At 31.3% G+C, this 12102-nt stretch overlaps 1 protein-coding gene across 2 annotated transcripts in view; it reads left to right on the forward strand.

Annotated features, from left to right (window-relative positions):
* LOC106462531 (protein turtle-like) overlaps positions 1-12102 on the forward strand; it is a 262128-nt gene that overhangs the window by 195435 nt on the left and 54591 nt on the right. For both annotated transcript variants that reach the window (XM_022389838.1, XM_022389837.1), the window contains exon 3: positions 8747-8862. In XM_022389838.1, the coding sequence (XP_022245546.1) occupies positions 8747-8862 (116 nt within the window). The remainder of the gene's footprint in view (positions 1-8746; positions 8863-12102) is intronic.

Here is a 12102-nt window from a genome sequence, read left to right on the forward strand (position 1 = left end):
TATTCTAATTGGTATAACATAAACAAAAAGTAGTTTAATAACATTTTGAATGTAAGACACTAAAACCTTGTGTCATGCGCAGTAAAGGATACCCGTGCGGTTAGGGGAAACGCCCCACGTCTGAAAGGGCGAGCATGTTTGGTGTGACGGGGATTCGAACCTACGACCCGCAGATTGCGAGTCGAGCGCCCAAACCACCTGGCCATGCCAGGCCATTCACGATGTTTCCCGTATTTTAAACAGAATTATGTTGATAATCTTATATAATATATAAATCGATCCTCATATAAATAATGAAAAACACAATACATTTACGTACATTTCGACCGGTTTTAAATCAATATATTAACATTACATTACACAGCATTGTTGTGACAACTCATTCTTTCATTGTTTCAAATAAACTTCTGCAAGTGTTTTTCAAATTATGTTTGTATTATAATTAGGCTTAAAGAAAACAAATGTTTGCTTAACTTTGCTGAAATACAGTCGTGTCTTCCTAAGAAAGCCGTCAAGAAGTATAAAAAAAGAGAGATATTTTTCGATGTAAAGTTGTGTATGTTTAACTTTTATTATTTATATTTCGAAAACAATTTTTTCAAAAGCAAAATCGGTTATCCGTATTTGATATTATAGTTTCTCTTATCCCCTTCATATAACTTCCGAAATATGAAAACCTTTATCTTACTATTTCGAAAAGCGTGGTGTAATTATCTTTTTGTCTCGCTTCTAAAATTCAATATATATTTCCAACTACCAACAAATAACCAAATGACAAAATTTTAACTCGACTTAAGTTTTCAGCGTTCATTTCCAAAAACGAACACTAATGTTCGATAGATCTTTTTTTTTGTAATTTTATTTTGAAGGCGCGTTTTCAGAGCTTTTGTCAAGTGTGGTCTACTTTGCCCACTAAGTAATCTAGAGAGTCGAAAATTACTTCTTTAAAAGCTGAAAATATAAAAGGTTTAAAGGTTTGTCGCTAGCAACGTATGTTAGCAACTCTAAATGTCGTGTTACATTTCTGAAGTGATGTTTTTCAGGCTACATTTTAATTACAGCCACTGACTTATACAGAACATAGAAGATTTATTTATGGTATAGACTTTGTTAAAAATGGGTTAAACTGTGGATATAAAAATATATTTGAAAGCTTTAATGAAACAGTAACGAATTTAAATAATGCTATTGTATATCATAGGTATGATAAGATTTGAGCTGTCTAAAAACTGTCAATTCATTAAGTATGTTCTTTTGTGCTTGGTAATTAAATTTAATAAGTATATACTGTTTTACATAGTGAAAAGTTGTAAGAAACCGAACCTGTCATTAAGCATCTTTTTTTCTTGAATGGCTCTAAAAAAATTCCCAAAATGGGGACTGAACAAGGTACTTTCCATGACTGAATGGTATCTGCCTGACTTAACTCTGCATCTTTTTGTGTACTAATTCACGTTAATTATCATGCTTATGATACAAACTACAGATCTATTGTATTTTAGTACGCGTCACTCGTAAGAAGGTTCGAAGAAGTTTTGTGTGTTAAATATTTAGACTTATTTGTTCTATCAAGAATGCTGAATATACATCTGAATGAAGTTTGCTTATAAACTAGAAAACAAATTTCCTTTGAAAACAGATCTATATAAAAATATCATCCTATTCTGTGTTTTAACAATGGTGAGAAAAACAAATTGGTTCAAAAAGCATAGAAAATCGAAGTTCCTATGTTTTCTACACTGGGGATTATTGCATAAACATTATCCACAATGCATACATTAAACATGGACATAAGCTGTTTTAACTAAGAGGACATAAAGTAAAACGTAAAGTAAAATCCAAAGAGACACACTTGAACATATTGTATATTTGTAATTACTATACTTGTCTGTCGGTATTTAGAGCATTTTTACACTAACTATAAATAATAAGACTTGAGTTACAAATGTGGGGTTCAAGCATTCTGTGCTGCTTTTTTGACTAACACAGCGTCTCAAGTGCGCATGTCATATTTACTTTATTGGCTGCTTAAGCTCAGAACCCATTTATTTTCACTGTTTTGCTGGAAGTACGTATTTTAAGTGGTTTAACTTTAAGAAAGGTACAGCACCCTATGAATGCGTAATTTTTGTGATAACTAAGACAGTAAATCTATTTTCCCAAATGTTTTGAAGTTTTCATTGTAAGCTTAAAGTTTAACCTTTGTGCTGATGGTGGTCAGAACTACATTATTTTTTCTGTTTTTCTTTATATTTTAAGAATTAATAATACACTAATATATTTTACAGCATCGAGTAGTGTATTTCATTTTAAAGCACATCATATGTAGTTGTATAAATGTATTGATTTGCATTGCTTTCATTTAATTTTTTAAATAAAAATATATGAAAATATATTCAAAAAAAAAAGAAGAAAAATGATTTATGAAATTTTCTTAAGATAAGAAAAAGAAGAAGAAACTTTTGAGTTTCTAAAACCAGTTGACAACTGCTGTCTTACAGTATCTTTTTCAAGGTTGAACATCTATCTTTCAAATTTATGCGTCATGCATCTAAAGCAGCTCTATAAGTGGTATTTTTTATCGTAAATCGGAAACCTTCTTTTCTTTCCTGCCAATTCCAATGAAGATTGGTTTTACTAGGGTATTACTAGTCTACCTCACTAGTTCTCCGAAAAAAGTTTCAACTCACAAAAAGAGGAAATGCACGTATTTCAACCAGACTCGATTGATGGATAGGTACAATGATTAACAAAGAAACGAAATTATGGGGATCGTGCTTTGAGTATATTAATAAATGCAAACCAACAACAAAGTACAGTTGGGAAACGATATGTATATTGATTATAAAATAGTTATGACAAGAATTTGGTGCCTATCTCTGAGAAGATTGTATTGAAACTCCTTAGGTAAATTATATGATGATTTACTTAAAGTAAAAGAAATCGAATAGCAAATCTCTTTTTTTAGACTCGATAAATTAGAAAAAGATATCGAAAATTTAATTTCAATCTCATTAGGAAAGTTATTTGCACATATATTTGACTAATTTACTTCAAGTAACTTTCGAAGAGAAGCATATAAACCCTAAATTAGCAGATCTTTGTTCTCTAATGTTTACTTATAACGAGACAGAAGCGTTTTAAAGACTCAAACCGCCATTTTCTTCGTTCTTGGTTGCAGAACCTGTTCGTCAGCTATGATTTTCGCTTCACGTATCAGATTGTTTATTATCAAAAGCGGACACTTCCTAGACGTTCATAGATACGTGCATGAGATAATTAATCTATTCAAATATTTCTTTATCATAACAAAAAGTTCAACTAAGTCATATGAAATACTTTAACTATGAAACCTTCAACCAACCATGAACAGGTGTGAGCATGCATTATGCCTGAGCAGTTGGACCGCAAACGTCAACTGCTACATAAGGATAAGAGAAAAGCAACATAGTATATAAATTGTTTCAGTTAGGAAACTAAATTATATAAAATATAATAAGATTTCTAGTTTACTTTGAATCCCACAGAAACAAAGAGTGAATTCTCCATTAAAAAATAAATGATACTGCTTATCAAAGAATGAATTTTGTATTAAAAAAATGATATTATTGTTTCTAATATCATATAAGTTGATCATTCCTATTATAACATCCAGGCGAATTCAATGGACTTGTGACGGATAATATATAACAGAGATAGATCTTGTAAAATATATACATAATTAGGGAAAGTACTATCAAATCAAATTGCTACAAATGCTTTATTTTGCTCTATATAAAGCTAATGCTTTGTGATTTGAATCTTATAGGCAGAAAACAATGACATGTTTCACGAACAACAATACCATATTCAATTCATACTTGTTCCGGGTATTAGTGTACTTGTTCACCTCATATACCTAAAATTAAAAAATGTTTCTTTGTTTGTTGAATTTTGCACAAAGTTATTCGAGGGCTATCTTTGCTAACTGTCCCTAATTTTGAAGTGACGGACTAGAGGTAAGGAAAATAGTCAACACCACTCACCGCCAACTCTTAGGCTAATCTCTACCAACGAACAGCCACACTGTAACACTTTGGCGGCATGTTGTTGTTCTTTCATTTATTTATGTTTTATGTTCGCACATAAGTAAGATTTATGAGTTAAAGCTTCTTTATAAAGAAGTTCTGTAAATACACACACACACACATATATATATATATATAAGCAGGAGTAAACTCTAAACATGTATGTATATGATGATGTCGCCAGGCTCTCGAACCATGAATTAACCAAAATCACAAGTATTGTGGAGTTTGTTTGTGTGCTTGTTTTCCCAGGAAGTTTCAGGAAACTACAATATGAGTAATGAATCTACAAAAACGGAATAGTTAGTTTTAATTAAGAGTATGAAAGACACACTTTTAGTCATTATTTCAGACAATATAGTGAGAGGACATTTAAATGCCAGAAGTTGTAATTTGTATTGTGTATTTCCAGGAACATTAAACTTTTGCACTAAGGTACAGACGTTGCTGTCGTATAATCCTAGGATTCATGATTTGTAAAATCATTCTCTGAACTTTTGGAGTGCGTTATAAGAGAGAAGGTAAAAATACCTCTTTTCGATTAAAATAACTTAAGAGGTAATTTAGCTTGTTGTTGACTAGCTGTCTTCCATCTATTCTAACAGGAAATATTAAAATAAAGACTTTTTACCACATACAAATATCAAACGACATTGAAATCAAGCTAGCAAAAACATCTCCCACATCCTTATGTCTATACCCTAGTGAGATCAGGAGTGTGTTTTCCATTACACAACGATTGGTGATAAAACACAAATTAATTAAAAAAAACATGTTCTTATTCAGTTTTTAAGCAATAACTAATACTGTCAATTTTAAGCTAGTCAGAGATATTTTCTTTCCTAAAATCTGGAATACGAAAATGCTAAATAACTTTGATCTGCATCAGTAGTAATCAAATATATCTTTTTTACGTCGCGTCGAATTATAATGGGTTCGTATGTTATCATATCGAACAGCGAAATATCTTAAACATTCATATAAACTTTAATATTCTCCAAATTCAGGCTACTAGAAGCGTAGTCTTAAAATTGAACTTTCATGAACCTATGTTTTTATAGATCATGTATAAAGGTAATAAAATATCAAACTCCTAACGTTTAACAGCTTACTGCTGAGGCATTGTGATAAATATATGTTCATGATATTTTATTACCTTTATACATGATCTAAAAAAGCATAGGTACAAAGATTCAATTAAAGACAAAAACACAAAACCCTATAGGCCAAGCGATTTTGAAAGGTGTCTCTTCATCAGAGCCAAACTGAGAATGCCCTTGATGGAAAAAAGTCCACCTTTCGAAAACGCTTAAGTTAAAGTGTTTCTAATTTTTATCTATATTAACCTTTATGGATATCCATTATGGTAAGGATATTAGTTGAGATCAACGAGAGAATTAATTTAGAATTATTTAATCTAAGAAGTCCTTGGTGGCTTAGAGGTAAACTGAAGACTTATAACGTGAAATATATGGGTTACATCCCTGCGGTGGTCCCTGCCGTTTAGAACATACAAATAAACACATCCTCCAGTAATATTAGAAGATCAATTATAAAATATTTCAGAAGTATTTAAAAAATGCTGAGTTACCACCCAGTGGCTCATCTGTAAACCGCAATAAAAAACACACTATACTTCCACTTTTGAGGTAGTTACATTGTTATTGTCTTTCCTGCGGTTCAGTTCCGTATAAAAAGATAATGCATACAATGGTAAATATAAGTTTATCATATAATATCAACATGCAAAAATAATAATCTATAATTATTTTTATGTCGTGCACACCGGGGTTGTTTTCTCGGTAGCTATCATAATTGGGATGATTCGTTTGACGAAAAAACAACAACTTCAATAAAATAATCACAAATACCATTTTAGAATTTTTCGCTTATTCTTATGAAATTCCGTAAACTAGAAAATCAACTGACTAAATTCTATCGAAACAACTATAATTACTTTAACCTGTGGAAGAATAAGTTCGTTTAACTGCAGGTAATGTTTTAATCTCAATTCAGCAACGTGACAGTTACTGCTTTGTCAGAACGTCTCGGTCACACTTGTGCCTAAAGAAGTGCCGCATACTGCCATTATACGGATCGTGGTTTAATAACTTTGGAGAAAGGCCTAATCTTAAAGAATCAAGTAGACTTTTGACAGGTAAAATAAATTCACTTTAACATTGACTCCACACAAATAATGTTTACACATGAGTTGGTGATGCAATCGAACTGTTAATGATAATACAGGATTTTGTGTCTAATATGAGTAAATGTATTTCATATTTTAAGCATTACCAGCGAAGTGTGAACAAACTTAGAAACTAAAACTAGCTGCAGGATTAGATGTGTTATGAAAGAGCATACCGATGTGTGTATAAACAATATATTCACCGAGGTGTTGCAATAGCTTCAGTGGCTCAAACACGTGCATACTTGGGGAAGCGGATTCAAACTGGATAAAGAGATGTAGTTAGGGGTATGTGACTTGTGACGGATTTAGTATTCTATATATATATTAATATCAATGTTTGTTTAAATTAAATTTATATTTAGAAATATACATAACACATAGTGTTAAATATGTATTGCGAAACTCCCGTCTATTCTCTAAAGTTGTAGAAGATTCTCGAGTGTAAGAATCAACAATATATGTGTGTGTGCGTAAACGCTAATGTAGCTTGTACTGTTACGTAATCTGAATTCTCGAGAAACGTCTATAAATATAACCAACGCGACGCACCAAAAAAACAGTATCTATTATTGAGTTGTTGTAATTGGTGTGCTATAAACTTTGTAAGCTATAACTGTGATTAACGCTTATTAATCGGGAACTTCAGATATATTGACCAGGAACGTTTATAAATTTCGAACATTACAAATCATTCAACTTCAGTGGATTCACGTCGGACATTAGTACTTTTACGAAAACATTACCTAACGTCACCGGTAGTAAAAATCGGGGTGTGATCAGTGAATTTCACAGAGCTAGCTAGCTCCCTGTTAAGTGAATTGTACCTACATCAACTGGAAATTAAATCGCTCACCGTGAACCCTCGATAATATATCAAGGAAGTTCCAGACTAGAAAGAAGACTTTATATTACTTGTAAGTTTGTAAAACTTTTGTATATAAATCATTGTGTGTAATAACTGTTGTAAATGGTATTATTGTTTGTATATTAAAACATATTTCTATTAAAAAAGAAACTGTGTGTATCAATATTGTTGGCAAATATCATAAATTGGATACATATCGGCATTTATTTAACTGCTGAATTTAAACTACCATTTAGCTCGGATTCAGACCATTCGAAATTGTAACACGTTACAGACTTCTAATTATAGGAGACTTAAAACAAGCTCCCAATATATAATCTGCTAAATACAAATTGCCATAGTAAAGTCAGCTGTAATTTGAATTTATCGAAAACGTATTATACTTAATCGCGCAAGTAAACATCCCAGAATGCATTTGAAATTTGTCTTACATTTTTTTGTTACAAAACAGCCGTATTGTATATTAATTGTTAAAAATTCGAATATAGGGAGTCACCTATATGTTTAAAACACCTCAGATTGGCCAAATTGCGATGTATTGCACAGCTATTAACATTAAACACAGTCCTCTAAATAATAGAGGCTTAATGTATCAAGTAATGTTCGGCAAATAAATCTGAAATAAATAAAAACATCTTCAAACATACGAATAGTCAAATATCAGGAAAGTTAAGAATAATGAGCATGAGCAGCTGTGTAAAATAAATACGACTATTTTAATTGGCATGATATAAATTATTCGTGGCTTGTAACGGAACAGCATGAAGATATATCGAATGAATAAGATATGGGGCCCTCAGCGCTTTTATGACCAATCACTCTTCTTTCTTTCTTTTTTGTCAAAAATTAATTTTTTGTTTAAAAATTTTTAAGCATCTCAAACACCATAAAAATTGAAGAGAATACAAACCGATTAAAGTAGGAATAAGAAGATATACTAAGCTAATCGGAACATCGCTAAACGTCAGTAGTATGATGCCAATAAAATCAAAACATCGCTAAACGTCAGTAGTATGATGCCAATAAAATCAAAACATCGCTAAACGTCAGTAGTATGATGCCAATAAAATCAAAACATCGCTAAACGTCAGTAGTATGATGCCAATAAAATCAAAACATCGCGAAACGTCAGTAGTATGATGCCAATAAAATCAAAACATCGCTAAACGTCAGTAGTATGATGCCAATAAAATCAAAACATCGCTAAACGTCAGTAGTATGATGCCAATAAAATCGAAACATCGCGAAACGTCAGTAGTATGATGCCAAGAAAATCAAAACATCGCAAAATGTCGCCGACATTATTGAAAACGAATATTTAATAAATTCTTCTAAAACAAAATTCAACGTTACCCGAAAACATGCGTATAGATGATATATTAGAAAGCTAAAAACAATAAGTATTATACGGCGTTCGTTTTTTTTTCTACTTGCTTTAAAAAGCTTTTGCATACAATTTAAGCGAACAACATCAAAGAAAACTGACTTACTTAAAACTTGTTGAAAAAAAATTAATTTCTAAGTTATTGCAACGTATACAATATCCTGGTAGGCATAGCAATATCATTCGGTTCCATCATATAAAGAATACCTTTTAACATGAAATTTATCTATAATTTTCAGCACCACCTCATTTCCATGTCAAACCGCCTGACGTCGAGTATGTAAAAACTGGGGAAAATTTAACTCTTCGTTGTGCCGCAGAAGGAACCCCCGACCCCGTTATCACCTGGTATATGGTAGGTGGTTAATGTAAACCTTGAATCCCTTAATAGCAAGAAACTGTAGCTTTACATTAAAAGTGAGAATAACATAGCGGTTAGTAATCAATTAATGGTTGATTATGAATGAAGTTTACATGAAACTTGTTATCTTTGTTTTAAATAAAGAAGAACACTACTGAATATCTAAATATTATTGTTAAGAGAACTTAAAATATAATAACAATGAAACACCTATAGAATATATATTTGTATCGTTTTCAGCTACATGTGTGAAACAATACAGTTTATATGTAAAATATATAGTTGGTGTCTAAAAGTGTGTGATGTATTTTGTTTGAGAGTAAGACGCACATACATATATTTTCGTCAAAGGTATATAAATATATATATAATTTTATCAATCTCAGACTATCAACACATTTCATTGATACATCGAAGAAAAGAAAATATTAACTAAAGTCATAATTTAATACAAGTGGTGTAGCTATAAATCATCAGTTGCTGCGCAGCTGAAAAAAATTCAAATACAATCCCTGTTGGATAATTCAGTGACTGCGTTAACTTGATTCCACAAATGGTGGTTCATGTATTTCACTACAGCCATATATTTAAAGGGTTTTACTGCGTTAACTTGATTCCACAAATGGTGGTTCATGTATTTCTCTACAGCCATATATTTAAAGAGTTTTCCAGAAACCTGTAGGCTGAGAAATATCATTAAATATACTTGTTCAAGTTTTTCATAACAATTATAAACAGGATAGGCTATTCTTGATGATACAATACATATTATTAATTCTTCTTAATGATATAAAGCATAAAGCAAGATATTGTTGATGACACAAAACATTTGCAATAAATTATACAATGTATATGATGAATTAATGTTAATTGAATCGGTTTTTAATTCGAAAAATAGAAATATTTAAAATTAGCTATAAGAGTATTTGAAGTAAAATACGTGAGATAATTGGCCATAAATTGAATTGAAAATAATGAACATAATTCCTCAACCCAAAAGTCGGAAACACAATGTCACATTTCATGAAATATTTGCATAAAATGAGATTTGACATAAATGCGAAAATCTTAATTTTAGATAATGAATATATATTGATCATTGGTTATTTTAATGGCCCTAACAATATCTCACCACTGATTCAAGATTGTTGTTACTTATTTAAGAGTTCAATTCGAATATTTTCCTTCTTTCTCAGTTTTACTATTATTTTATACTAGCAGATTCCACTTGAATCAATTCAACTGCAATTTTCATAACAATAGTAATAAATAAGTATAAATCAACCATATTCCTTCTATTAAAGTGTATATGCAATAGGATTGTCTTGAGGGTCGTTTACAAATGTCTTTTGTCATTTCGTGTGTTATTTCAGTAAGGAAAATTGTACTGCGTTTGTTTTTAAGCAAAACACTGTTGTCGAAAGTGTTTGGGTTTCGATCAATTGGTTCATCCAGCACAATATAACACTCAGGTTCGATAAGTAGCCTTTTCTCTGGATTCTACTGTTATCATTTTATTGAGGGCAAGGAAAGACCGCTACTGAAGTGAGCGCTTTTAGACAGTTGTTATTTCTATAAGAAGCGTCAAAGGGGAAATATTCAAATCAATTTATTCGACATGGTACAATACAATCATGCATGTATAAAATACCGACATGAAAAATTAACATATAAATATAAACTAAGCAACAAATATATACTCAAACACGTCCCTCTCATTATGCGTTTTTTTTTCGTTTATGGTCCTATTTTCGAAATATGTATTTCAGTAAATCGATGGAGGAAGTCCTGTTTTTATCGTGAAGTTCCTTCACAAAAAGAAACGCTTTTGTACTTAATAAGTATTTTAGATTGACTGTTCAACACACAACACATACGATGACAATGATACGAAATTTTTGAAATTGCAAAAAATGAATAGTTTCCTGTAATGTACTTCTGAAAATAAGCATTTGATATATACATATATATATATATATTTCTATGATTAACCATTCAAGAGGTACCGAGCGTGACTGACAGACATTTGTTTAGATAACGATAATTCGTTATCATGGAATAACTCTTTATAAAATCACTTAGAACTTCTATAAATGAGATGGAAACACGATTTGATAATGTGGTAAAGACTAGGGAAAAGACATTTTTCGACCAAGAGATTTGTCAACCATGATGAGAACAGTTTTACAATCTCTAGCCATCCTAGGATAAACAGAATGTTATGGAAACCTAGGATGATGACATACGACCTCTTTTTGTTGCCTTCCACATGTAATAACATAGGATGGCAAAGAAAACTCACAGTGGTAAAAGTATTGTGAATTCTAAGATATTTTTAACTAGCTCAAGCATTACTAGGTGCACGGTTGAGTAGCTCCTAAGCAAAATGCACGATGGAATGTAAGTGATGGACGAAGTTTTCTATTAAATTCATCAATAACTAGGAAAAATACATAAAGTTGCTTATTAAGCTACATCACACTGAGTGAGGTTCATAGTAGATCTATTTATGTTAATTAAGCAAATTTTTCAGTTGAGGCAATTAAAATATTCATAGACCTAGCCTTTATGAGTGAAATCATAATTATCGGCTCGTTAAAAATGAAATCATGTACAGAGTACTTATTGTTTTCAACCAGCTTTTATTAATATATTTGTACAATCTAACTATTTCTGAGTTTGAGGATATTACTTAATGTTTTATTTCAATATTATTTCTGAACAATTTAGTTATTGTACACGAATTTTGTGTTAATTACATTTAGCTTTAATATTTGGACATGATTTTTGCGTTTGGAACACGAATATTAATTTGGATTATATTTAATCCGTGTCTGAAGTCAAAACGGATTTGTGAACACATAGGCTACGATGTCTTTTGAGTTAAAAACATTAGTTACAGCTTGAAAGTAGTTAGCTTAACTTCAATTACCAATGTAAGCAGTTGACTTGCAGCTTTACTCCATCTCCACTGAAACTAGTGCTTTGCCTTTTAGGAAATCAGACAATGATGAGAAAACTCACGCGCAAGTGAGAAGGCTACACTGTCTGATTGGTAAGCCCATTGCGAAGAGCCAAAATTGTCAGTGGTTTAGTTACATAGCTATGTATTGTGTGAACCGTTCCATAGAAGCTTTGGGGATTGGGTATTTAATGGTTGGGACTAACGCGCTCTTTATAGTGTCAGATGCGCCATTTTCATAGATTAGATTACAAAAATTAACAAAATTTCAT

The sequence above is a fragment of the Limulus polyphemus genome, unplaced genomic scaffold (assembly GCF_000517525.1).
Source record: "Limulus polyphemus unplaced genomic scaffold, Limulus_polyphemus-2.1.2 Scaffold1191, whole genome shotgun sequence".
NCBI lineage: Eukaryota > Metazoa > Arthropoda > Merostomata > Xiphosura > Limulidae > Limulus > Limulus polyphemus.